The 26,644-nt window shown below is 30.5% G+C and overlaps 11 protein-coding genes across 11 annotated transcripts; 5 read left to right on the forward strand and 6 right to left on the reverse strand.

Moving 5' to 3' along the window:
• Positions 1-180: 180 nt before the first annotated feature.
• On the forward strand, positions 181-2,611 carry BX663DRAFT_508592 (uncharacterized protein). Its single transcript, XM_051527507.1, has 6 exons — positions 181-1,121; positions 1,186-1,341; positions 1,402-1,548; positions 1,604-1,759; positions 1,842-2,086; positions 2,152-2,611. Exons 1-6 carry the CDS (start codon positions 318-320, stop codon positions 2,459-2,461), a joined length of 1,818 nt encoding a protein of 605 aa, XP_051382821.1. The 5' UTR covers positions 181-317; the 3' UTR covers positions 2,462-2,611.
• Positions 2,612-2,737: 126 nt separating this feature from the next.
• On the forward strand, positions 2,738-3,275 carry BX663DRAFT_551707 (uncharacterized protein; the record flags this gene model as incomplete). Its single annotated transcript, XM_051531301.1, has 2 exons — positions 2,738-2,878; positions 3,000-3,275. The coding sequence occupies 2 exons, from the start codon at positions 2,738-2,740 to the stop codon at positions 3,273-3,275; spliced, it is 417 nt and encodes a 138-aa protein (XP_051382822.1).
• A 35-nt stretch (positions 3,276-3,310) lies between these two features.
• On the reverse strand, positions 3,311-5,359 carry BX663DRAFT_486141 (P-loop containing nucleoside triphosphate hydrolase protein; the record flags this gene model as incomplete). Its single annotated transcript, XM_051524657.1, has 2 exons — positions 3,311-5,207; positions 5,295-5,359. The coding sequence occupies 2 exons, from the start codon at positions 5,357-5,359 to the stop codon at positions 3,311-3,313; spliced, it is 1,962 nt and encodes a 653-aa protein (XP_051382823.1).
• A 101-nt stretch (positions 5,360-5,460) lies between these two features.
• BX663DRAFT_508597 (uncharacterized protein) lies at positions 5,461-6,226 on the reverse strand. Its single transcript, XM_051527508.1, has one exon. It carries the CDS (start codon positions 6,183-6,185, stop codon positions 5,553-5,555), a length of 633 nt encoding a protein of 210 aa, XP_051382824.1. The 5' UTR covers positions 6,186-6,226; the 3' UTR covers positions 5,461-5,552.
• Positions 6,227-6,570: 344 nt separating this feature from the next.
• BX663DRAFT_508600 (ABC transporter transmembrane region 2-domain-containing protein) lies at positions 6,571-9,307 on the reverse strand. Its single transcript, XM_051527509.1, has 8 exons — positions 9,037-9,307; positions 8,847-8,952; positions 7,901-8,790; positions 7,589-7,801; positions 7,317-7,483; positions 7,090-7,258; positions 6,754-7,011; positions 6,571-6,687 (listed from the first exon to the last, which is right to left on the reverse strand). Exons 1-8 carry the CDS (start codon positions 9,262-9,264, stop codon positions 6,619-6,621), a joined length of 2,100 nt encoding a protein of 699 aa, XP_051382825.1. The 5' UTR covers positions 9,265-9,307; the 3' UTR covers positions 6,571-6,618.
• A 241-nt stretch (positions 9,308-9,548) lies between these two features.
• BX663DRAFT_434657 (armadillo-type protein) lies at positions 9,549-10,779 on the reverse strand (the record flags this gene model as incomplete). Its single annotated transcript, XM_051523076.1, has 3 exons — positions 9,549-10,125; positions 10,184-10,431; positions 10,537-10,779. 3 exons carry the CDS (start codon positions 10,777-10,779, stop codon positions 9,549-9,551), a joined length of 1,068 nt encoding a protein of 355 aa, XP_051382826.1.
• Positions 10,780-11,355: 576 nt separating this feature from the next.
• BX663DRAFT_568739 (uncharacterized protein) lies at positions 11,356-12,927 on the reverse strand (the record flags this gene model as incomplete). The annotated part of the gene is made up of 3 exons (XM_051532105.1): positions 12,664-12,927; positions 12,495-12,596; positions 11,356-12,405 (listed from the first exon to the last, which is right to left on the reverse strand). The coding sequence occupies exons 1-3, from the start codon at positions 12,814-12,816 to the stop codon at positions 11,356-11,358; spliced, it is 1,305 nt and encodes a 434-aa protein (XP_051382827.1). The 5' UTR covers positions 12,817-12,927.
• BX663DRAFT_508609 (uncharacterized protein) lies at positions 12,920-14,653 on the forward strand. The gene is made up of 4 exons (XM_051527510.1): positions 12,920-12,981; positions 13,090-13,398; positions 13,464-13,757; positions 13,810-14,653. Exons 2-4 carry the CDS (start codon positions 13,119-13,121, stop codon positions 14,577-14,579), a joined length of 1,344 nt encoding a protein of 447 aa, XP_051382828.1. The 5' UTR covers positions 12,920-12,981; positions 13,090-13,118; the 3' UTR covers positions 14,580-14,653.
• Positions 14,654-14,726: 73 nt separating this feature from the next.
• BX663DRAFT_568749 (uncharacterized protein) lies at positions 14,727-16,169 on the forward strand (the record flags this gene model as incomplete). Its single annotated transcript, XM_051532106.1, has 5 exons — positions 14,727-15,033; positions 15,095-15,144; positions 15,235-15,266; positions 15,334-15,445; positions 15,505-16,169. 5 exons carry the CDS (start codon positions 14,727-14,729, stop codon positions 15,673-15,675), a joined length of 672 nt encoding a protein of 223 aa, XP_051382829.1. The 3' UTR covers positions 15,676-16,169.
• A 2,636-nt stretch (positions 16,170-18,805) lies between these two features.
• BX663DRAFT_486146 (guanine nucleotide exchange factor synembryn-domain-containing protein) lies at positions 18,806-22,132 on the reverse strand (the record flags this gene model as incomplete). Its single annotated transcript, XM_051524658.1, has 10 exons — positions 18,806-19,131; positions 19,200-19,330; positions 19,445-20,007; positions 20,078-20,383; positions 20,448-20,569; positions 20,595-20,672; positions 20,733-20,825; positions 21,710-21,755; positions 22,054-22,068; positions 22,118-22,132. 10 exons carry the CDS (start codon positions 22,130-22,132, stop codon positions 18,806-18,808), a joined length of 1,695 nt encoding a protein of 564 aa, XP_051382830.1.
• A 3,445-nt stretch (positions 22,133-25,577) lies between these two features.
• Positions 25,578-26,117, forward strand: BX663DRAFT_434658 (uncharacterized protein; the record flags this gene model as incomplete). Its single annotated transcript, XM_051523077.1, has 2 exons — positions 25,578-25,895; positions 25,968-26,117. The coding sequence occupies 2 exons, from the start codon at positions 25,578-25,580 to the stop codon at positions 26,115-26,117; spliced, it is 468 nt and encodes a 155-aa protein (XP_051382831.1).
• Positions 26,118-26,644: the final 527 nt, after the last annotated feature.

Below are 26,644 nucleotides of genomic sequence, written 5' to 3' on the forward strand. Positions count from 1 at the left end.
TTAATGTAAAATGGAGTAATTCTTCTCCTTTCCTTTCCTCTTCTCTTCTCCTATTATTTATGTATATCATTAGCAAATACTGTTAACCTTTTAAAACGTCTTGTTGTATCTATTTATTTATTCAATCTTCTACGGTTAGACGTTTCTATAAAAGGTAGGCTGAGTACACGTGTGTAACTCAGCTTATGTTTAGATTTCTATATTTAATTCTATTTTTATTTTTTTCTTATCTTTTTCTCTTGTTTTTTGTTTTTTGTTTTTCTTTTTTTTTTATTGTTTTTTATTGTTTTGTTTTATTTTAGCTTTATTCAACATCTATGGAAAGATCATTAGCCAATCAAACAACATTAATAGATTGGAAAATAAACAAACCTATTGATGAGAAAACATTCATTTATTCAACTAATAAAATGTTAAAATGTCCAACATCATCAAGTATCACTACTGACAACACCTGTGATATGTTAAATGAATCTAACCAATTATCACCTCCTATTACCCCTACGTCTTCTTTAAATGAAAAGAGAGCTTTTCATACATCCTATATAAGACCAGTAGAATATCAATTAACACCTGAATCATCACGTATTGATATGAATGAAACAAGTCTAAAGAGACATTCTACTATCAGTAGCAATAGTGGTATGAGTGAAGTGATAACGATTGTAACCAATAGTTTACATAGAAATCATACAACTGGACATGCAATAAGATCTGCAAGACAACAACTTGCAGATAAAGAACGTTTAATTGCCTTACAACGTTCAGAAGAATTCCAACAATTATTATTAGCACGTAGAAAAGAATTTGAAAGATTATCGACTCACAAGATAGACGATGAACAAGTATTAATAGGCACACGTATCTCAGAGGGACATCAAAATTATGTATTAATGTACAATATGTTGACTGGTATCCGTATCGCTGTGAGTCGTGTGACAGCAAAAGTAAATCGACCCTTAACAGATGACGATTATACTGCAGCACATAAACTAGCCTTTGATGTAATGGGTGATGAATTAACACCTGGTGCTAAATATGATTTTAAATTTAAAGATTATGCTCCTTGGGTATTTCGTAATTTGAGAGAGAAATTTGGTGTAGATGCAGCAGATTATTTGGTAAAAAAAAAAAGAATTGATATGTATATAAATAGCTTTGTTGTCATTAACACTAATAGAATAGATTTCTTTAACAAGTAAATATATTTTATCCGAATTGGGCTCTCCTGGTAAAAGTGGAAGTTTCTTTTATTATTCAAAAGATTATCGTTTTATTATCAAGACTATTCATCATACAGAACATAAATTTATGAGAAAGATCTTAAAAGATTATTATAGGGTATATATTTATAACAGCTATAAACAAAAAATGACATACATAGTTAACTATCTATTTTAGCATATTTGTGACAATCCAAATACATTACTATGTAGATATTATGGCTTACATAGAGTAAAATTACCTCATGGAAAAAAGATTCATTTTGTCGTTATGAGCAATGTATTTCCTCCAAACAAAGATATTCACGAGACTTATGATTTAAAGGTATTATTACTATTACTATTACTATTACTATTTACATTTCATTCTATGAATTTAGGGTTCTACACTAGGTAGATTATTACCAGAAGAAGAAATACATAAAAATCCTAATGCAGTTATGAAAGATCTCAACTGGGAAAAGAAACAACGTAAACTTCAATTAGGCCCTGAAAAGAGAAAACTCTTTATCAAACAACTTGTTCATGATGTCACGGTAAAATAATAATAATAACAGTATATACATATACGTATATATATGTATATATATATTTTACTCATATGTTATTTTATACTAGTTATTATCAAATTTGAATATTATGGATTATAGTCTATTAATTGGTATACATGATATGTTGCGAGGAAATAAAGACAATATTAGAGATACCACTTTACAATCATTTCAACCAAATACGAAAGCACTTCAACGTCGAGTTAGTTTATTGCAGCGTAGAACAAGTCAAGCACAAGTCATTCGTAAAGCAATTGCAGAAGCAAATCCAAATAAGTTAGATGTATCTAAACTACCAGAAGAAACATCAGAGTAAAGAAATCTATTCTATTCATGATATAACACATGTATTTACATTTATCTTATTTATTATTTAGACGTCGTAATTGTATATTTTATTCTGAAAATGGTGGATTTCAAGGCACAGATGAAAATAATAGGCCACTTCCTGTATTATATTCTTTGGGTATCATTGATATCTTAACTCCATATGATATCAAAAAGAAGTCTGAACATATTTATAAATCATTAACTCAAGATAAAGATGCTATTTCAGCTGTCAAACCAACTCAATATGGAAGTCGATTTTTAGAATTTATGGCTAAAGCTGTCTTGGAACATAACGATGATATTCCTCAAGAATATAAATTAAAGAACAGAGTAAAGCATTTATTGCATTTCAAGTAAATTGTATACTTTCCCTGCATCACTATTTACCTAAACATTTTTTTTTCTTTTTTTTTGTATATTGGAGCACATACCCTTTTTTTCATTTGTAAAGTTGTTTATTTATTTATTTATATATTTGTTTAGAATAAAAAGAATATTTTCAGAGCCAGTTTTTTTTTTTTTTTTTTTTTTTTTTTTTTTTTTTTTTTTTTTTTTTTTTTTTAGCTCTCCTAAATAATAAAAGTTTTATATGTACGTGTTTTTTTTTCTTTTTTTTTTAGGATTGCTTAAAAAATGTCAAATAACAACGAATTTCCTCTTCAAAATAAACAAGCTGCCATCAACATTAATGGAGTTCATACAGAGATTTTACTCTCTAGTTTTTCAGATAAAATATTTATAATAATTACACAGTATGGAAAGATAGGTAGCATGGTAGGTTACTCAATTCATTCAACTTGACGTATACATTTCCTTGCTTTCTCTTCTACCTAAGCATTGGAGTGTCAATATTAGTTATTTTTTTTTTATTTTATTTATTTATTTTTTTTTTTAGATTCAAACTAGATTCGATGTTCCGCCTCATTTAGCCATGAATCCATCTGCGATACCTACAACAAGTCAATTCTTGATGGGTGAATCAACAGGAGAACAAAGCGATCTTTATATTTTATATGCAACATCTATATTACAAGCTATTGGTGCCATGAATCCACACGAGAAAAGACCACTCTTGTTAGGCATCGCTTTAAAACCTATACAAGACATGTCGGAAAGAAAGAAAATATTTCATCAGATTATTGATCAAATAATGGCTAATCCTGTTTGGTAGAATTTAAATAATACAAAAGCTATTTATTACATTTATTAAAACATTTCATCGAAAATTTTCTTGTCTAATTTTCCTTTTTTCATCTTTTTAAACATTCTTTCTTCTTCTGCTAACTCTTCCCAATCATCATCATCTTCTTCTTCTTCTTCTAATTGTCTTTTCTTCTTTTGTTCAATTTCTAGTTGTGCTTGTTTCTTTAGGTATTCTTTTTTAGCTTTCTTCTTTTCTTTACGCACTTGTCTACGTTCCTTTGCATCTATTTTCTCTGACCATGCTACATTTGCCTTTTTCTTTGGTGGTAGTGATGGTGGTTGTGATTGTTTTGATCTCTCTTTATATTCCTTTAATTCCTTTAATCGTTTTACTTCTCTTTGTTTATCCATGTATTTAAATGTGTCCCAATTCATGTCTTCTTCTTCTATAAATGAGTTTACATAGTTGGCTTGACTCTGTTGTGCTTTTAATTCAGGCATCTTGGGTAACTTTAACAATCCAAATCCCATCGCTAATCGTCCTAAATCCAAATCCTTTACACGGAAGATATAGCTGGCTTCATGCTTTGTATAGGATCTTACCCAGGATACAAATGCCTTTAGTGCACGATCATGAAGATCACGATCTGTTTTCACAATCGATCTAATCTCCTTGATAAACTCGAGTAACCCTTCATCTTTCACTTCAATCGAGGTAGCTGTTCTTTCCTCCGAGTCAACAACTTGACTGTTATCAAAGGATGTCAAGTCAGGTAAAATGTACTGTCGTCGTTGGATGGGAATCTTTCTCAATCTGAGTAAATCCACATACATCTCCTCACGTCCTCGTACTAGAATAGCAGTCGCATGTCCCTTTCGACCGGCTCTACCCGCTCGACCACATCGATGTGAAAACGCCTTGGGGTCCTGAGGTGGATCCAATTGAATGACATAATCCAGATCAGAGATATCAAGACCACGTGAAGCAACATCGGTACAGAGTAAGACAGCTGGGATGGCAGGTGAAAGCTCAGTAAAGGACTTGTAGGTAGCTGATCGTCGTTTGGTATCCATTTGACCATGGAGTGAATGGAAAGAAAAGGATTTTAGACTTTGCATTCGACTCAAGATTTTATAAAAATAATCTACCATGGCACATGTAGCGAAATAGACAATGAATTTACGGGCTCCTGTCCCTTCCTCTGCTTCTTCATGTGCTAATTCACTTTGAAGGATACGGGTCATCAAAAGTAGTTTTTGATCTGCATCGCAAACAACGTAATCAATGTCTAGGGTGGTCGGTGTTCGCTGTACGTTCCCTTTATGAGCTAAATCTTCTACTTTCACTACAATACGTACAGGATTACGAAGACCTGCACGAACAAGTTCTGAGATGGCATCTGTCATGGTGGCGGAAAATAAACCTGTACGACGTTGCTTGGGTAATTGTGCAATAATATGACTCAATTGCTTCGAAAATCCCATATCTAATAATCGATCTGCTTCATCCATAACAAGTACTTCAAGTTCTTTTGTATTGACTAAACTACCCGTTTTCGTCAGCAATTCTTCTAATCGTCCAGGTGTACCAATCAAAATACGAGGATGTTCGTTTTTAAATGAATGCATGTCTTCCGCTAATGAACTAGATCCACCAATATAAAGTCCTAATCCAATCTGATCTTTACGTTCATGATCATCTACAAAGGATTTGAAGACAGAATAAATTTGTTGAGCGAGTTCTCTTGTAGGTGTAATGACGATCGCTCCAATCTCATGATGCTTTAAAGCTTCCTCTCTACGAAGTAATTTTTCAAGGATAGGAATAACAAATGATAAGGTTTTCCCTGAACCCGTTACTGCTTCTACTACAACATCCTTATTTTTCATGAATAAAGGAATAGCACCTGCTTGCACAGGTGTCATTGTTTCAAAACCTAATGAATCAATCGTTTCTAATCTATCATGTAAATTAATAAATAAAAAAAAAAAAAAAAAAAAAAAAAAAAAAAAAAAGAAAGTAGGTGATTAAACCAATGTAACTTACATTGATTCACTTAATGGAGTTTCAAGTGAGCGCCAAGATCCTGCAAGATTAGGAACTGCTGACATTATTTATTAAAAATTAGAATAGCAACAGAGGGGAGGGGAGGGGGGAAAAAAAAGAGAGAGAGGAGAGAGAGAGAAAGGGAAAGAAGGTTTTTTTTTTTTTTTTTAAAGAAAAAAAAAACTCTTAATAATGCAAAGAAAGAATAAGCCACCACTATAAACTTATTTACAACTAACTACTGCCTTAACCGGAGTTTTAAATGACCTGAAAATAAAAATGATAAATAACAGAAGGTAAAGGTACACGATGATCAATCACCAAGCCATAGGGCAATACATGATGAAATGACCTTTGTAAGTTATTCATCTTGTCAATAAAGTTTTTAACTATATTGACATAATGAATAACACTCAATTTTTCAAGTCCCTGTCGAGAAAGTTCGATAAAGCGTGCATAGATCTGACTCAAGAGATCATAGAGCTGACCCATATTTTCAATCTGACAGGCCTCGAGTTGTCGTTTAATTTCATCCTGTGTAGTCATTTGTCTGTTTGAGTTTTGAATGTGATCTGCAAGGCATTGACAAACATAATGAGCTTTACCATACAACATGAAAAAGTAATCACTAAATTCACCCTCTACTTCAACAAAGGGAGGCTGCATGGCTTCGTTCTTTTCGCTTGCGATAGACATCATACCAGATGGTCCTTGAGTCTCATTAGCTAGAGAAGATGGGGACAATGATATAGATTCTGTAGTACTAACTGCAGAAGCAGCAGCAGTAGCAAACTCTGGACCATCCTCCAGTGTAGATAACAAGATGGGATCTACTACATGATGCTCTATTTTTCGTTTTTTGCCCAGTTTAAGATGTGTCATAAGAGCCATTGAACTGATCTTGATATAATAACTCTTTGATTCTGTCTCTGTTAAAAAGACACCATGAAGACGAATCAAATCCCCTGCTCTTAATTGATTCCTTTTGATATACTCTAAATTTTCTTCTCTATGAACTTGACATTGAACTGAAATAGATGAAAGGGCTACGTTAAAGATAGCCGTATCTTTATCAATGATTGGATCTGATGTAAGATGTGTCTCGGTATAAATGACTGTCATCGTTAAAAAAAAAAGAAGAAGAAGAAGAAGAAGAAGTAGGATAAAAGCTTTATAGTTATTTATTACGAAGAGAGAATTAAAAAAGTAGAATGTTTTTTTTTTCATTTCCCTGATTTAAAGAACAAAGAAACCCCTTTTTTTTTTTTTTTTTTTTTTTTTTTTTTTTTTTTTTTTTTTTTTTTTTACTATTACTATTGTTATTTTATTTGAGTTCAGATAATTCTTGAATTCGAGCTTGGATTTTAGGTACATCAAGTAATTTTGCTTCAATCTAAGAATAATAATACAAATGAATGAGTCTATTCGATTATAAATTATTCTTTAATTTTTTTTTTACAGCATTCTTTTCTTCTTGAAGAGCTAATCTCTTTTGAGCATCTAGTTTAGTAAAGATATAACCTCCTTGTCCATCATATTGCAGTATAAAGTTATGATATTTCCAAAGTGAAGGACGGTGAGAGACAGTTAAAAGAGAAATTCCGAGGGCAGTAGCATGAGTGTACATAATCTTTTCGATATCCATACTTACTGCACTTGTACATTCATCCAGAATAGCATAGCGAGGTGAATGATAGAATAATCTAGCCATAGCAATCTAAAAAAAAAGGAATAAGTCTCTTTCTATATACATATATGTATATATTTATGTCTATTGTTTTGTTTTCGTTCTTACACGCTGTTTATCTCCACCTGATAATGCAATGGTCCATTCTTTTTCTGTATCCCATCCACCTTCTCTTTCGACAATATGCTCAATTTGAACAATCTTCAAGATATCTAATAATTGGGCATCACTTATATTTTTCTTTTTCATATCTTCCATTGTATCAGGATATAAAATTCTATATAAATGAATTAAAACGTGTACGATAGTAAATAAAGCATAATAATCCACTTTACTGATCCCTAAATGTACCCAATGAAAGATAGGGTCTTTGAGGAATATAAAATATATCTCGATGACTTGGACGATGAACAGTGCCTCCATAGACAGGCCACAATCCACCCAAGATACGAAACAACGATGATTTACCACAGCCATTAGGACCTACGATTAATAAATGCATCTATACGTCATAATATCATATGAGATGACTATGACTATTTTATATAGGAGGAATACCAAAAATTGGGAAAAAAAAAGGATACATATACATATTATTCTTACTTACACCAGGTTTCACATGAAAAGTTAATTGAGGTACAAGAACATCACCATTAGGACTCACGATAGGTACATTTATAAATTCAATATTTTCACTTTCAATCACTTCTCCACGTCCCTTTAAAGTTTCTTTATTTAAATCGGTTGACATGGTTGAAACAAGATTCTTTTGATATCTTCCTACTTTTACATCTTCAAATACCTCTAATAAATCATTTACCTAAATACCGTAATGTAAATAGAATAATTTACAAAAAAAAAAAAAAAAAAAAAAAAAAAAAAAAAAAAGAGAGAGAGAGAGAAAGAGAGAAAGACTTACTCTGCTCGTGTAACCGGCTAATTCAGTAATCTCTTTATAAGCATACATGATACGACCTACAGCATCAGATGAACTCATCAATAAACGACGATTTGTGACAAAGCCTTCTGTTCTTCCACCTACAGAAGACATGGTAGATATTCCGGGAATTTGAAAAAAGACAGGAACTGAACATAATATCAATCCACAGGCACCCCAAAAATACTTGATAATGAAATCCTCCAACATACCATAGGGGACACGTACACGAAAGACACGATTCAGATGACGAATAAGTGAATGATAACTCTTGTCTAATTCCCTCTTTTCAATCCTTTGACCCTCCAAGAGCGCTACCTCCTCGGCGTTTTCCATGAGACGTGAATGTCTAAATCTAAATTCACCCTCTAATCTTTGTTCCTCTGCAACCATCTTACCAAAGGAGGGAGTATATTTACGCATGATGGCAGATGATATATGGATGATGACAGAACCCAGCAGGACACCTTCAAAGCCAACGTTCTTTGATAATTGATAGTTATAGATAAATACATCCAAGATAGGCTTGGCTAAATTGGAATAAAGTTCAGCAAGTGAATTTGAGAACTTCATTGTATCGACAGTGATGCATTGATCGACATTCTTGATACGATCATCCAAGTTACCCACTGCATAAAAGGTCATATCCTTTAAATATTTATCATGAATAAAAGTCGTAAGACGTGTACGAAATTGAATAGAAAGTTTACTTTGCAGATAACTAAGCATACTATTTGTATAAGTAGCAGGAATAGCTACCGTCATCCACCAAATGATACCCAAGATAAACTCCTTAAGTTGTCCTCTTACTAATGCACTTACAATTCTACCGTCCAAAGAAGCAATATAGACAGATAAAACAGTCCTAAAGACTAGTCATCATAATGATAAGATTATATACGCATCTATATATGTATATCTATCTTACCTAAAAAGCCTGAATGAATCACTAATAACCAAAACTCTTTTGATCGAATCCCAGGCATAACAATTTTTAATATTTTATAAAGATGCTTAAAAAATACAATATCCACCTAATATTTATTTATTAGAAGAAAAGAAAAGAAAAACATAGCCTTTCTTTCTTTCTTTTTATTTATTTATTTGTATTAATTTACTTGGACTTTTTCATTCTTCTTTTTTGTTATTGTTGTTGTTGTATTCTTCTTTTGAACTGCTTTAATTAATTTTTTCAAAGATAATAAAGAGCGCAAAAGAAAGATGATCAAGATGGACTGATGAATCGTTGTACGATGTTTTCTATAGCTTTTTAATAATTGACTTAAATGAGGTAGTATAAACAAACCCCATTCTGATGATGCCAACTTGGAATAAACTGCTGGCATTTTAACAAAAGAAAAAAAAAAGTAAGGGAAAGGGAAAAAAAAAAAAAAAAAAAAAAAAAAAAAAGATAAAATAAATTTACACTAGTGTTTTGCATGTGAAAATTGAATTTTATACATGTACCAAAAAAAGGGGGAAAAAAGAGAGGGGGGAGTGCATGAAATCATGCTTATTTAGAATTATTATTGACTATTTCATTTACTTGTTCTTTATATTGATTTGGTATCCAATCTTTTAAGCATTTAAACGATTCTATAATCTAAATAAGGAATAACTTGTTTAGCTCTTATTTATGTGTGTGTGCGCATAGATAGTTTCTTACTTGATGTTCAAATTGTTCTTTATATTTAACTTCTTTATATCCATGATTCTCTTGACATATCTTCCAAGCTTCTAAAATACTTTCTACAATAATAGGCAATTGGTTTCCATAATCTGATTTCTTTTTAGGTGTCGTTAAAGCTAAACATGCATTAATTCTGACTTTAAAATTCTTACAATGCAACAAAGCTTTGATTAAGGCTTGATAAAGTGGATTTGTCCAAGGATAGATGTCACCTATAGGGAAATAAGGATTCAACAGCATATTGCTTGCTGCATGTGATGCATTCCAACGTATCTTTAATGAAGTACCCGCTTCAATGTTCTTAACAAGTCCTTGCATAATTGCATTTCGAACTAAGGACATCATACGTGTATTCTCAAAATATTCTTTTGGTGTTATTCTTAACAAACTACCAATAGCTCGTACTGCATTTGAACGCAATTTTTCATTATCTACTGCTCCTGTGGTGACGATAGATAAGAGATCAATCCATTCTGTAGTTGACATGTATTCACGTAAATTGAAATCCGACTTTTCACTGTATATATAAAGAATTAAACATGAAGTGTGTTTTATATCTATCTATGTATATATACCTTTCTAAAACAAGGGCATCACACAAGTTGGCAATGGCCCAACTCGCTCTGATACGAACAAGGATAGCTTTATCTTCTTTTTGTGATAAAATTGATTTTGCCATATCTGATACAAACATAGGATCTTCTCTTAAAGAAGGAAATAAGATAAATATCCCGAGTGCTCTACATGCTGCTCCTTTTACATGTATATTTTCATCTACAACAAGTGACAGTAGTAAAGTGATGATTAATCTTTGATGACGATACTAAATAAAAGTATATACATATACAAATCAGTCTTTTTTTTTTTCTCTCTTTTGCAACTATAAAATATATATATATATATATACATGTATATGCTAATCGTTTACATGAAATAATTCAAATGTCTCTTGTGGCATACTTGCAAAGCAATCACAAGCAGCTGCACGAATGAAAGGTTGCTCATGAATAGATGCTCTCTGTAAATAATCCTCTAAAATCATCTTCCACCATTCAATATCCTTTGATTGTTGTTCTTTAGTGACTGCAAAAGATTCAATGAATTTTAAACTCTCTGTAGTCAGTGGTAAAGTCTTGAAGGTATCAAGAAGTTTATACCATAACTCTGGCATGGTCTCTTGATAATAATTCTTTGTAAGTGTCGTACATGTATGCCATCCTTCCTTTTGTTCCTCACTATCATTTAATGTCATTGCCTTTAATAATACATCATCAATAACATCCTTTTGCACAAGTGGTTTTAAATTGTCTTGTTGTGTTGTATTAAAAATAGACGTGATTACTTTTAATATTAAACAACGTAAACCTAAAAAAAAAAAAAAAAAAAAAAAAAAAAAAAAAAAACTTGATTAAGTAAGATAATAATTACAAGTTTTTTCTTTCATTTTTACTTTCTTCTTTCCAATGGTTTTTGACTGCATAATAAAGGGAAGGTAAATGAGATTTGGATAACCTTTCATAAGAACAGTTCTCAACAAGTAAATGAATAGCTTGCATCATGGGTATCAATACTTGATTACACGTCTCCTTTTCCAAGGCATAAATAAATCCTTGATGTAGATCATGAATCATAGATCCAAGGTTTTCAGATAATGAAGTAAAAGATGATTTATGTTTTTGACTTTAATATTAGTTAGTAACTTGTGTATATGTAGACTGTCTATTGTTTTCCTTTTCCTTTTTCTCTCTTACCTTTCTAATGCTAGACTTAAATAGTTCTTTGAGCCATTCAACATCGCGATTAATGCATGGCAAACAGCAGATCGAACATGAATGATAGGATCATACAATAGAATGGTAAATAAAGAATAAGGTTGATTATCAGTTCTAAGGAAAGGTAATAATTTTCCTTCACTATTGGTGTTATTAGATAGAAAAATTGAAAATGTATCGGGTAAGAACTTGCTCCAATGAGAATAAAGTACTTTAGGTGATGTAGTTGCAATAGCCGATAAACATAAAAGTGCATTAATTCTAATCTTTGTATAATCTCTTTGTCGACGAGGTGATAGCTCAGGTGTCAGGGTAGGTGAGTCCGATAATTCTGATTCTGAACTAGTCACGAGTGACATGGATTTCATTTGATAGCTTAATGAAGCTGTTGTCGTTCTCCAAGAAAAACTAGGTTTTGTTAAAGGAGTGGTTAGAAGCTTGTTTCTTCTAGTAGGCATCTTTGTAGATTGAATACTATAAGTGTGTACATTGACTTGCATAAAGATAAAGGTATGAATGATATCAATCATATCACATAAAGGATTGGTCACTAATGACTTGTCTTGAGAAAGTAAAAATTGAAGTGCTCTTAGAGTTGAACTTGCTATTTTACGTATCGATGCATCATCATTCAAGATATCCGTTGTCGGTGCTCTGACCAGAAGAGTTCCCTCTGATGTACGGTCTACTTTACAAAGATTACTTAATAAGCATGCATAAAATTCTTGAAAAAAGGCTTGTAGCTTTGTATTGCCTGCATTTGCACAAGCATTGCCAATACAATTAATCGCCATTCGACGGACTTGTAATGATGTATAAGAGGGATTTGCAAACCTCAAAAGTAGCGTGGATAGACGATTGGCAGAACGTTGAGTATGATTGGCTGTTTCAAATACGAGTGAACTCAAGGCTCTTAAAAGATCTACTTTATGATCGTCACTCAAATCGTTAGTATTGTCTAAACCTTCAAGTAAGTAATGAATAGTCATGTCGAACTGAGAAGAGCGAAAATTTGTAACTCGAATCTAACATAAATAAATAAATAAAAATACATGGAATTAGTGTCGTTTAATTAAAAGTATTTGTAACTTGTCTTTTTTTTTTTTTTTTTTACTTGTTTTGAAAATTGTTTATACATGAATTGATAAAAGTAGCGAGAAAGTGTAGTTTCATGACCTATTGATTTACAACCACTGACTATAATGTCAATAATTTGCTAAGAATACATATATAAGTGATGCCTTTTTTTTTTCCAAGAAAAAAAAGATTTTCATTCTACTTACTTGATCAGAAACAGATTTGACATAGTTTATCGTTCCAAGTAGCTCTAATGTTGCAATAGGGCTTGATTCTTGTTGTAATGAATCTGGAAAAGCAATATTTCTATACTGATCAAGCAATGAATAGAAATGATCTAAATTTTTTGTACGAGCCATCTTTACGAAAGAGCTAAACAAAACTGAAAAAAAAATCTGCTTTTTAAATATAAAAAAAAAAAAAAATAAATAATAATGATAATTTTTCTATTATAGCAAATTGGTTTCTTCTAATCCATGTAAAATGAAAGAGGAAGAAAAAAACTAAATATTAAAAGGACTAAAGTATACACACAAATGAACTATCTTCTGAGTTCAAACGGTTAAAAAATAAAAAATTATTAATTGTTACGTCTTTTTTTTTTTTTTTTTTTTTTATCCTTTCTTTAATAGACTTAAAATAGCAGATAATAGAGAATACAATGACTTCGAATCAACAAGAAAAAGTTTTGGAAGAATTCAGAAGAGAATGGCGTGAAGAAGTAAAAGAAAAACATAAACATGATAGTAAGTCTTTTATGACAACAAAAGATAATAAGGAGCCACTGCATAAACCAAGAGAAGAAGAATCAATGGTTAATTTGAATGAAAAAACTGAATCGTTAACGATTCAAACAAAAGAAGAAAATAATAAACCAGTTACAGCTATGGATCATTATATAATTGCAATTGATAATGAAAGACAAGGAAAGATAGGGAAAGGTACTAAGGGAGAAGGTTATTATTGTATATTTATTATTCATGACATTTTTTAAATTTACTATAAGCATTGGAAAGTTATCGTCGAGCATTTAAATTAGACGCCAATATTGACTTTGTATATAAAAACCATTACCAAACAACTATTTTACCAAAGATTCAAGCAGAACAAGATCGACCTCAGAAGATAACAGATGAATTTAAGCATATTGTACCTATTGGTAAAGAATTTACAGCCCCTTCAGCTACTAGAAGAGACCCTTTACAAGACTTAATTGAACAGTTTTTAAACGAAGAGAATGGAAGCTTAGATTATATACCAAATTTAGATTACAAGCCTGTATTGATAGCCAAATTACCAAGTAATATACAGATAGGAATTAGGGTAACATTAGAACTAATATAGATCGATAGGTGAAATTATGTTGAATATAGTGCGTATATTGGTGTTGCATTCAGTTTCAACTATTCCCTATTTTGCACTTGTTTGTAAAAAATTCTTTTTATACAGTAGAGATCCTTCAGTATGGCAATATGCCTGTATACGATCCTTTAGAAAACCTACTATGACATTGGAACAATCACGACAATACCAAATGGAATATGTCAAGAACTACAACGGTCATTGGCTACGTATGTTCATTGATCGTCCACGTATTCGATATGATGGAGTCTATATTTCTACATGTCATTATATTCGACCTGGTATATCAGAAACATCTTGGAATCAACCTATTCATTTTGTTACTTATTATCGCTATATTCGTTTCTTTCCTAATGGTAGAGTGCTAAAGCATGTAACAACGACTGAACCTGCTCATGTCGTTCGATTATTACAATCTGAATATAATAAGAAGCAATGTTTTCATGGTAAATTTAAGGTAGATGATGAGGGTCGTATCTCGATTGTTATGAAAGATTCTACTTTACCGAGAGAAACATTTTACTTGACATTAAATATCAAGACGACACACCGAGGAAGACATAATAAATTAGTTTGGAATGAATACTACAGTACCTCGGACAGTTTAGAAGGAAGAGGAGACCATCATTATGATTTAAAATTATTGAAATCTTATTTCTTCAGTCCAGTCAGAAGTTATAAAGTACAATATCCAAGTGAATTTGATAGTAGTAGTCCTTTTAATTTAGAAGATGATCATGATGACTTGATGATCTTTTAAAAGACATGTATAGAGAGAGAGAGAGAGAGAGAAGCGGAGTTTAATTTAAAACATATAAAAAGTTTATATTTCCCCACATTCTTTTTTTTTTTTTTTTTTTTTTTTTGCTTTTGCTTTTGCTTTTGCTTTCTTGTTCAATTCTTTAAAATGAATAAAATTCAAAGTGAAATAGAGACCCATTCGTTGCTAACAGAAGCATTGTATGAACATTTACAAGCTACTATTCAACTAACTAAAGTAGCACTTGAGTTAGAATGGACAGTTTTTACACGTTTTATAGTTGGGGCCATGATAGCCACATTTTTCTCTATTATTTACCTTGTATTTACACTACGTAATTCACGCCGACCACTCGTTATCTGGGAGAAATTAAATAAACCGTTGATAAAACTATTTCGACCCAAGATTTTTGCCTTTTTATTAGGAAATATGAATCCATATTCACGATCCATAGGTAAGAAGAAGAAGAAGAAGAAGATAAAGTGGTTATAAACATTATCTTTTACATTTAACAGATATGAGAATTTCAACCTATTCTCGAGGATTTTGTACAGGTTTAATGCGTGTAAGTATTAAAGATTTATCAAAAAAAAAAAATTATGTTTTAATTGACAAAAAAAAAATTATGTTTTAATTGACAAAAAAAAAATCATAGGATAGACAAAAGAATCGAAATCCATTTAAAAGGTATTTTATTATTAAATAATAGATGCTAACATTGTATATATTGATTTTTATATGTATATAATTAAAGTATACATGCTACCGCTTTAGCTACATTTGCAGAAACAATAGGAGAATTAGGATTGTCAAGCTGTTTAAAAGATGATAAAGAAGAAATATCACTTATTTCTTTAGATTTACAAGTAATAAATCTAGTTTTATAGAGAAAATAAGATATTGATTGTACTGTATTTTTTATTAGTTTAAAAAGAAGGCAAGAGGTTTATTAACAGCTTCAACAGAATTTAAGTTACCAGAAGAAAATATGAAATCAAATATTAAAATGAATGTTGTCATTAAAGATGGAACACTTGATACAGTAGCAATTGCTTCTTTAGTTTGGATCATTGAAAGCAATCAGCATGTAACTTGAAATAACATCAAAAGTAAGAATTTCTTTTAGGTTATGCAAGACAGCCACAAAAGAAAAAAAAATGGTGCTACTATTATCTCTTTTCCTTGTTCTATTCTATTTATTAGTAAAGAGATATTTCCTTTTTTTTATATATATATATATTTATACATATATATATTTGTATACATTTATAAATATTCATTCTTTCATGTCCTCTGCTGAAAATACCTTATTGACTCAAATTACAAAATTACCTATCAATACAATAACTACTTTTTTTCTTCTTCAAGATAAAATATGCGTATTCGAAAAGTAGTAGTACATCAATAAAAAAAATAATTTGTAACTTGTTAATGCTTCTATTGCATGTAATATATGCTTTAATTGTTCAAAAGTAAGTAACTATTCATACTTGGAAAAAAAAAGAAGAAGAACAAGTATTACTCTATTTATATAGTATTATAAAAGGAATTGTCATTGTCAAGAAGAGGAAAGAATTTACATGAAGTTTAGATTCCCGAACAAAAAAAAAATAATTAATTCATTCATACAGATCTTCAGAACTATGAATTTTCGATAAAATAGATCCATTCCATGCATAAAGATGAATTAGATCAAGTAAATTGGCTCAAGAGAATTGACAAAAGTATCATTTTTTAAAGAATGTTCAAGTACTTTATATAGAGCACAATAGAATAATACCAGCCTATGATGATAAAATCACCTTCACCAATTAGTAGTAGTGACATACTATCAACACAACATTCATACAGAACAATATTTCTAGTCAACAACAAATATTTGATAATCATCTTATTGAACAATACTGAATCCACTATTGTCGTTGAAACTATCTATTGTTTGGACTACTTTTTCATAATAATAAAAGCCTTTATTATATACCATGTTTCTTAATCATGACAACTACGATTAAGAATTATTTTATTTATAACAAAAATTTAAACAACCCATGTGAGCACATAATACTGGCAGTATTGGATTGCCCGGATCAGTTCGAGAAAGGATAAAAGTGTACTAAAAAAAACCTTTTGATAGGCAAAAGGGTAAAAAAGAAAGAGAAGGGAAGAGGAAAAGCAAGATATATCAATAAATACTAGATTCAGAGTTACGTAACCAGTTTACAAGTTTTGTACCAAGGGGGGCAGTTTCTGGAGGAAGTTTACCATGATGGAGATAGTCAAGTTCAAAAAGTAGAAGGCATATAGCAGGCCAACGAATCTTCCAGGTGGGAAAGTCAGATGAGTTGGAAGCTGATGCGATTGGTGGCATGCGTTGTTGTTTATTTGGCAGCTTATTTAAGAGGAAGGACAAAGGGTCGGGTTCGGTCAACGGCATTTGCAATCTTCGATGCATATGTAGACACCATATAGCATGAAATCTTGTGAACAAGGCATTAGGGTGATAGATGCACGGTTTAGGGGCACCACCAGGTAACCAACCTAGACGCCAGCGGACTATTCGGCTGCGTTCTGCATTTGACATAGGTAACCAGAGGATAGGATCGATACCTAGGGTAGGACGGCAGGCAGACAAGAGAACGGCATTCTTACTGTTTCGTCGATCACCAAGATTATCTTTCAGATATGCTTTATAGATACCAGCAAAAGCACGAGGATCATAAATATTATCGTCAAAAGAAGCAGTATACCGTTGCCAGATAGGTGTTTTCGAAAGCTTATACCATTGAGAATGGCTTGAAGAGGGGCGATCATGACAACTACAGTTTTTACATTTCAAATTCAGAAAAAAAAATTTTTTTTTTTTAACTTTCTTCTAGAAAAGGCACTTCATAAAAAAGACCCTGTCACTGTTACACGGATGTTGATTGGATATTTTAACTCTATCTACAGTCACGTTTAAACAAAAAAAAAAAAATTTTCTTTGTTACCGATAAACAGGAAAACTATAAAAGGACTCGAAAAGTAAGCAAAATGAATTTTTTCTTTAGTGACCGTACTCTACAGGATCTGTATACAGTACGTTTCAATTCTATGTTTTCCAAACTAGATACAATCTCCAAGTTAGTCGATGATTTTTAGTAGACCTTCTTTAGAGTGAAGTGTGGCGAATTGTTATCTCTCTGAGTACTTTTCGTCAGTTGATGATCTCGCCTGTCTTTTATTCCAAGGACATGGCACGGAAGGAGCTACAAGTCTGATAACTTAACCTTTTCTTTTTATATATTTATATTATAAATGAAAATGAAAAATAAATAAAAATCCCTAATATATTTCCTTCTTTAATAAGAAGGAGAGTGGGGAGAGGGTAGCGGCCTTCAGAATCTATAAATGATAGAATCTGATGCCTCTAACCTCGTTTCTAATTCTTCATTCCATCTATACATTAAAACATTTCAACCAGCCAATGGAAGGGAATTTACTATATTCTAATTTCTTTGTTGTATAATGAAAATAAACTTGATTATTGCTTTACTTTTGTTATCATTGGATGGATGTTTCCCAATGGGCAATTTTTGTGTTGATTTGTTCCGGTCTTGTTGAAAAAAAAAATAGTAATAATGGTGGATGCTTCGGTCAATTATTTACGCTATTAGTAGAATCAACTGTTATCCTAATTGAAAGATTATCATTATAATTAGTTAGATCTAGTTTTATTGTGCTTCCATACTATCGATCTTGACTATTTTTAAAATCATTAATGGATCCATATAATCTTGTATCCTCCTCTCTCTCTCTATTTCTTTTTTTTTTTCTTTTATATATCAATTATATTTATGTTGTCGTTGGTGAAATAAAGTTAGGAATAGTTGGCTGATGAATAGATTCATCTTCAAGAGTTGTTCTTATTGTAGGTTTCCAAGAATTGAAGTTGACTTTGTGAGTGTTGAAGTTGAGTTACAAGTAGTTTTCTTCCTTCTAGCATCGAAAGAACTCTAGTTTTCTCTTTTAAACGATGTATTTCTTTATTGTTAATATAGAAAAGAAGAAAATAGATATATATCTTTAGTCTATTAACGCAGATATTAATAGACTCTAATGATAAAGGAAGCAATGTTAGCTTAAATATACAGAAAGCTGTGATAGCAAGTAATAATTAGGAGTAGTGGTAGTAATAAGCAAACATAAAATTTATTAGCCAAATACATAGAAAATGGTTTTCTTTTATATCATTCATCGTCTGATTCACTGTGGATTTCCTCAAATCTTGAATCACTTTCTCGCATAGCTTTAGCAATTGGATTTTCAACATCAATAATACCAGTCTTCTTTAATCTTTCAAACAGAACAAATAGTCTTTCAGCTTCTCTTTCTTTTTCTTCATCTGTCATATCTTTCAAATCTTTCTCTGGTTCTGAAGACATATATTGTCCTGTAATAGGATTAATATCCTTGCCATTTTCTTCTTCTCTTTTTGGTGGTTGCATAGGAATGCCCTTATTAAACAAATATCCAATTGCGTTACCATAGCCAACTTGCTGCGTAAATTTATTTGCTATGCTTGCATACATATTATTAAGAATAAAGATGCATCTTTATATACATATCTATTTTCATATTTACCATCTTTGTCACATAATATAAACAAAGTCTCGCAGGTCGCATCTCGAGTTTGTGGCATCATTGTACTTGTCATTAATCTAATTAAATAGGCTGATAAACTATGACCTTCATGTACAGGCTTGTGCCTATCTCTTTTTTGTTTAAAAAAAAATAATAATAATAATGATAATAATTAATAATAAATATGGTTTTTTTTTTTTTTTTTTTTTTTTTTTTTTTTTTTTTTAAAAAAAACAAAAGCTTACTTTTCATTTGGTAACATTGCTTCTACCATTAATTGTTTTAATAGTGTGTTTCCTTCTGCTAATGAAGTTAATACTAAGAGTAAAGGTGCGATAATGGAGTCTATCTGTTGAACACCATCTTGATCAGGATCACCTTCAGGGATAAGAGCATGAATGGCACGGTCCAAGACATCAACCAATGTATTTACTATAAATTGAAATCCATGCTCATCCTTCTGTTTATCATACAACTGACTTATCCACTCAGATTGAGCTAGCCAGACTTCCTCTATAGTGGTATAAGAAAATTGCATCAACGCATGAATGGCTTGCGAATGAGGTGGGATTAATGGCTGTGTTTTAGCATATGGTGTTTTAAACAGTAAATGAAAGATAGGTGTCAAACAATTTTTAAAATGCTCTGAGGCTATTTCATTACTGTTCTGTCGAGCATCAAATAGCATCAAATTAAAAAGAAGTTTTAAAGCTTCACTTGTCACAGTCAAGGGATTTATAGGTACGCTTGGGTCAATCATCTGTCTGAAGTGCGGGGTTTCTAATTGATGAATATTTTCAGAGAGTATCTTTGCAAATCAATAAATTAATTTTATGTATGTGTGTAGGTTGTATTGGTTTTTTTTTCTTTTTTTTTACCTTTTCAATAGAATGTGATATGTTAGATTGAATTAAATCTTGAATGATATCATATCTATCAACAGTCATAAAAAAGAGTATGCGACATATCAAGAATTGAAAATCAATGTCAAGTCGTTGATCTTCGAATTGTAGCAAGATAGACTGACAAGAGCTTATAATATTTTCCTGTTCCAAATAAGTTTTCGTATCATTATTAAGAAATATGCAATTTGAGATACATTTAAGAGCTTCACAAGCAGTTGGTGTAGGTTTAAATTGACTAGATTCATCAAGCCCAGCAAGTTGAACTAAGGTTACTATCCCCTAAAGAAAAGAAAAGTAAGTACTATGGTTTAATTTATACAAGTATTTATGATGCAAAAACTACCTTCTTTGTAAAAATTGGATCTGATCCTTCTAAACTTCTTCCCAAAGTTTTAATGATGGATACACCTTGAGTTTTTACTACCCTCACCCCCATAAAACAATCATTCATTTCTCGATTCTCCTCTATTTGAAGTAATAAATAAAATACCTTTTTCGTTCCAGTCTTTTGTCTTCAAGTCTTCAAGTAATAATATCAAGAATTCACTCTTTTCTTTATTTGAAGAAACTAAAATTATTAAGGTTAGGGGAAAATCCTTTCCTACTCAACTTTTAGAACTTTATTTACATTGATATTCTTTTTCGACATTGCATAATAATTCAACTAAAGATGAGTTCTCAACATGTCGACATCTTTGGTAATCATCAATTATCATGATTACTTGAAAATAAAAATAATTATAATAAAAATAGAATAAAATAAAATAAAATAAAATAAAAAGCGTGTTCAAGATAAATGAAAATTCAAAACGTCTATTGGCTAATGAAAAGAATATAATAGTTTTTTTTTTTTTTTTTTTTTTTTTCAGTTTATAGCTTTTAGTTGTATTTCTGCTTGAAGAATCATTTAGATTTACGTAACTATTTGGCTTTTACAAAGTTAATAGACTTCTCCTATTTATCTTGAGGAATTTATTAGTCGTTCTTTTACTGCCAAGTTATATTTTGACTTTGTGATACTTTTTATCTACAATAAAGTCGAATGTTGTTCTATTGCCTTCCTTTGTCAACTTATTGAAACACAGGGACAAGTATATCTGTGGTACAAAAGATATTTTCCATGGGATGGGAAGGACTTGTTTTAAGAAAAAAAAAAGATAAATATTTCAACATTATAAGATATCATCTTAGCTCAATTTGAAGGATGAATATAACATGCATCCATCTTTTTTTTTTCTTCTTCTTCTTTCAAAATAACTTGTATACAATACAACGTAATAGACTATCGTATTTATTAAAAAAAAACCCTTCTAGAAGCAGTAATAAATTTGATCTTTTTGATTTATACGCCTGAAAATAACAGCTAAATTATTTTGAGAATCAAAGAAGAAAAATGACTATAGATAAGATACATTTATTCTCATGATATAGTATTTTTTTTTCCTTTTCCAACGAATCTTTAGGTTTGTTCACCAGAGCACTGCTTTAACTGTGTATAATATAAATGTAGAATCAATAGTGAAAGTAGGAAAAAGGCATTTCCTTTTTAGATCTCTATAGTTGTTAATGGTATTTAAAACTTGAATTTATTTCTAATGCATCTACCTTCCTTTACATTTATATCTTGTATAATAGTAATCATATACTGTATCTTTTAAAGTTTTTCATGTCTATTAAATCTATGTTATGTTTGTCTTGTAATAAAGACTTTAAGACTGAGTGTCACGTTGAAACTTTTTATTATTGTACTTTTTATAATGCATTTTTCTAAAAGGCCCAGATGTACAACAGCAAGAGAAAGTTACCAAATGGGAAAGTCCTGAAGCTGTTGTTATTAATGATGCTATCTATTCTTATTTCAAACAAGATACAAAACAAAAAAAAAAGATTCTTTTTAAAACAGAAAAGTGAAGGGAGGGGGAAAAAGTACAAGAGAAGAAGATACTTACCTGTAAATCATGTGACTAAAATAGTCATACAATTGCTGATAATGGAATCCCTGAATGATCTTACAGTGTCAAAATTCATCCGAAAGAGGATACTTTACAATTTTTTAAAAAAAAGAATACATATTGTAACAATCATTTAGATCCTTTTTGACACAAAGTGATCATACTGTCCTTCTTTGCTTCTTTATTTATTTATTTGTCTTTGAATAAAAATTCGAATCTACCATTTATGAGTGTAAAAAATTATATGAATTACGATAAAGATAAGCCTGACTTCTGTGATTTGTAAGTTAGGATGGTGAAATAATTGCCACACTAATAACCTATTGCTTTGAAAAATAAAATTGCTATAATAATACCTGATTTGATGATAAATTCCATACATTTCACTCTCTACTCTGGTATTAATTTCCCTTGGAATGCAGATATTTTGGCCATAAAAGCCTCCTTCCCTCCCTTCTTCCTTCCTTCTCTTTTACATTGCTAAACAGATTTGGTCTGGTAAAGATCAACTATCATTTTTCACACGAGAATCACAACAAAACGCCATGTTAAACATGTTTAGTTTCATAAACTTAAAAAAAGATGCATAAGGTATTGTTACTAAATTCTATTAGTATCATCTTCTTCTCTTATTTCCAAACATTTTGTTTGAATAGTTTCAAATAAATACTGTACCGTCCCTATTTATTTATTTTTTTAGTCGCAAAATTTTATCTGTTATACCATCAACTTAAAAATCTTAGATAAGTTCACCCTTTTCCTTTTTAAAATAAATTTCTTATAGCATGTAACCATTTTTTGATGTCTTTTCTTAGCTTGTCTGTATAATTTGTACAACCCTTTGATCACCTCTTTTATCATAAAAAAATTTGACTTCACTGCCATCCCATCTAGAATAGATATGTCTTGATTGGCTCTTATCCTTTAACCTCTCACAAATAGTATTACCAGTACACCTTTTTTTTTTTTTTTTTTTTTTTTTTTTTTTTTTTTTTTTTTTTTTCGTCCGTAAATTTAGAAGAGAGTAAATCATTGGTCATCAGTAATTATAATTTACAGAGCGAATCCTGAATAATTGCTTACTTACGGCATTATTGTCACCAATATTACATTACAAAAAATGCGTGTTTTCTTAATGACTTTGTCTTATTATTCTTTATTGATAATAATCCTATTTTGTTATTTACTCATAAAAAAAAAATCCTCGTCTTTTTATTATTATGATTACTGCTGCCTTACTCTGGCTAATCTTTAGTGCATATTCCTAGGGATAACTTTATTACTTATTTCATAATTGTGACGAATATTTACAAGGTACCAGTATTTCTTTAGCTTAATGATTTCTTAAATAGCAACCCACAGTTGTTGTTTTTTTTCATAATTAGTATAATTATTATTTCTTTTTTTTCTTTTTTTTTTTCTTCATTCTTTCATCCTACTTGAGAAATTTTTGATTTATGAGCTGACTACGGCTAAAAGGATTTTGCCTTTTGTTTATCATAAGCTTATTGGTTAAAAAAAAAAAAAAAGCTTAATTAGTAAAAATCAACTTTTAAGCATAATAAGAAAACGTATTAGTTTCAAACTACACTCTGCACAGTAAGGTGGATGGGGTTGATAATGCAAAAAGAGATGGATAAGGAAAAATAGTAAAATAAATAGGACTGATAAACATCTAACTTCACTATGGATAAATAATTCGTCGCCTTTTAATATATATAAAATATGTCAATTCTAAATAGCATTTTTACTAAAAAAGGTTTGGAATAAAATAAGTATTTATTTAAGCCAATAATAATGAATATGAATCAACTAGTGTATATAAAGTAGAGTATCTCATAATTAATTATTTGCAGTTTCTATTTTAACCATACATCATTAGCCTTTTAATTATTTCTCTTTACATCATATTGATTCATTGACAGCAGCACTTTGAATAATCTATTACCATTATTTAATGTTATACAAGATCAATCTAAGCATTTGTTTGTATAACATTAAAAAATAAAAAAAGCTCCAATATATATTGGTTATTGTAAAAATAGCCGATCATACGGCTGTTTACAAAACATAAGACCTTCCTTTGTTTCCCGAATATAATAGAAGAACGTGTATACTACAAATAGAATAGACAAAACTCACTTGTATGAATATATATTTGTGCGTGTATATATGTAATATACATTTATTCATTTGATACTTTGTCCAAAAAAAAAAAAAAAAAAAAAAAAAAGTAGAATACTGTAACATACGTATATACAAAGTCTTGTACATATGATACAACAGACATAGTAGAGTAAAGAAGCTTTCTTTTATATACACAAATATATATATAACAATAATAATAGTGGCTCGTGCTCCTTTAATCCGATAGGTACTTTTTTTTTTGATTATCCATATTTTCCTTATTTTAACAAGCTGTACAACCGTAGAATGTTTTGGATAAATTCAATCCTCAAGTGAATTTTAACAGGTGACGTCTTAGCATATAATATTGGTAGTGTTACACTAATACACGCGATGAATATATTGCAGTAATGCTCACACAAAAAAACGTGGCTTACTTTTTTTATTTTGTATATTGTCTACGTCTATGCATAAATACAAAATTCTATATTTGTATATGACCTCTACCCTTTTTCTTCTTTCTTTCTCTTTTTTGATGTTCAGCTCCTAAATTTATAATATAACATAAAAGGTTTAGGGAGGAAAGGATACGTTTACTTTAATACGTTATGAATTTTGTATTACGATGATGTGAAGACTCTACGACTATTATGTTCGTCATTGTACTCCGACTCAAGTTTTGCAATATCGATCTTCTTTCATTAATAGTTATACGATAAAAGGTTGAATGAATGCTGATTTACATCTAATTTATTCTCTATGTTAATCATTGAATTCTTTGTCTATAATCAGTTTTCCTAAAGAAAACAAAAAAAAAAAAGACAAAAACAAAAAAAAGGGTCACATACAGTAAAACTGACATAGGGTTTTTATTTAAGGGAGCATATAGGGTTGACATTTTTTAAGCTGGCTGACCTCAATTAAATCTATGGGGATGGTGGTGAGAGAGAGAGGGGGGGTACCAGCTCGGACCCTCATGTCTTTTTAGTCTTATAATAGCACTTTTTTCTTTTCTTTTCTATTATATGTATGTATGTATATATTTATCTTTACATATACATATCTTTTTTTTTCTCTTTACTACTTATAATAAACTATAAAAGACTTGTATAGTATGCATGTATGTATGGTCCTGTTAGTCATTCTTCTATTATTCACGAATTTGTGACTCAACCTTTATAGTCGTGTCATTCGAAATATAGTTTGTGCTACACTTTTTTAACCTTAAATTTATAAACAATTATGAGCCTTTGCCCTCCCCCCCTTTCTCCTCCCCGTGACATTTTTTTTTTTTTTTTTTTTTTTTTTTTTTTTTTTTTTTTTTACATATAAAGCGATATCTTTTTTTCTTTTCACTTTATTCCTCTTTTCCTATTTTTAATATAAATTATAGTATGGATATTCGAAATTTACTTAATGACCAAAATCAAACGAATGAACACTATGCATTATTAAGTACAACAACAAGTCATTCATCACCCGAAAAACCTTATGTATGCAATTGGGGAGAATGTACAAAACGATTTTCGAGACGTTCTGATCTTTCAAGACATAAAAGAATACATACTGGAGAACGCCCATATCACTGTGAATGGAATGGTTGTGGGAAACAATTTATCCAAAGATCTGCTTTAACTGTTCATTATCGTACTCATACAGGCGAAAGGCCTCATATGTGTGAATATAAATCGTGTGGAAAATCATTTAGTGATGTAATATATATATTCATTTTTATCTATGAAAACGTTTTAACTTTTTTTTACTTTATTTATTTACATATATAGTCATCTTCTTTAGCTAGACATCGACGTACACATACTGGAAAACGTCCTTATGTATGTGACGTTAAAGAATGTGGCAAATCTTTTACTCGGAAAACAACTTTGTCTAGACATCAAAGAAGTCATGATCCTCAATGGAAAATGTTCAAGTAAAGTGGAATAAAGTCTATTCTATATATTTTTTTTGTATACTTACTTTATTATATGATTCTGTTTTTTTATAGTATCTCAAAGACAATGAATACACCTTCTACTTATTTACCCACTTCACCTGCCACAAGTTGTGATTCAGATGATACAGCAACACTAACTAGTCCTAAGAGTACTTCATCTATTATGCTTTCACCTATTACATTTCGTCCTTATGTTTCTTATTATACCCAAAACTATGAATCAGGACAACTTGTTTCAATGAAACCATCTCTTATTATGCCTCCACTTCATAACCATCATTCAGACTATTTTCACCAACAAACTTGGATGGAAAACTCTTCTTATCATAAACAGGACCTCTTCTCTTAACACTCCAAATCAAACAAACATCTTTTACCCCACTATTTTGAGCAGTTAGAATAACCTCTTCTCCTCCCCTTTTTATCATTATTATTTAGACGTATTATATTATTTATTTATTTTATTTCATTCACATTTACGCAACTATTTCTTTTAAGCTACTATGT

Source organism: Cokeromyces recurvatus (genome assembly GCF_025118155.1).
Source record: "Cokeromyces recurvatus strain NRRL 2243 chromosome Unknown BX663scaffold_12, whole genome shotgun sequence".
Lineage (NCBI taxonomy): Eukaryota > Fungi > Mucoromycota > Mucoromycetes > Mucorales > Mucoraceae > Cokeromyces > Cokeromyces recurvatus.

Excerpts from the sequence above, each read along its gene's own strand:
- BX663DRAFT_508609 (XM_051527510.1), top strand. The coding sequence starts at position 13,119 with ATGACTTCGAATCAACAAGAAAAAGTTTTGGAAGAATTCAGAAGAGAA. Across the intron at positions 13,399-13,463 it reads ACAAGGAAAGATAGGGAAAG|CATTGGAAAGTTATCGTCGA; the intron begins GTACTAAGGGAG and ends ATTTACTATAAG. Across the intron at positions 13,758-13,809 it reads ATTGATAGCCAAATTACCAA|GTGAAATTATGTTGAATATA; the intron begins GTAATATACAGA and ends ATAGATCGATAG.
- BX663DRAFT_508592 (XM_051527507.1), top strand. The coding sequence starts at position 318 with ATGGAAAGATCATTAGCCAATCAAACAACATTAATAGATTGGAAAATA. Across the intron at positions 1,760-1,841 it reads AACTTGTTCATGATGTCACG|TTATTATCAAATTTGAATAT; the intron begins GTAAAATAATAA and ends ATTTTATACTAG. Across the intron at positions 2,087-2,151 it reads CTACCAGAAGAAACATCAGA|ACGTCGTAATTGTATATTTT; the intron begins GTAAAGAAATCT and ends TTTATTATTTAG.
- BX663DRAFT_508597 (XM_051527508.1), bottom strand. The coding sequence starts at position 6,185 with ATGGCTCTTATGACACATCTTAAACTGGGCAAAAAACGAAAAATAGAG.
- BX663DRAFT_508600 (XM_051527509.1), bottom strand. The coding sequence starts at position 9,264 with ATGCCAGCAGTTTATTCCAAGTTGGCATCATCAGAATGGGGTTTGTTT. Across the intron at positions 8,791-8,846 it reads GATTCATTCAGGCTTTTTAG|TCTTTAGGACTGTTTTATCT; the intron begins GTAAGATAGATA and ends TATGATGACTAG. Across the intron at positions 6,688-6,753 it reads TTCAAGAAGAAAAGAATGCT|ATTGAAGCAAAATTACTTGA; the intron begins GTAAAAAAAAAA and ends TATTATTCTTAG.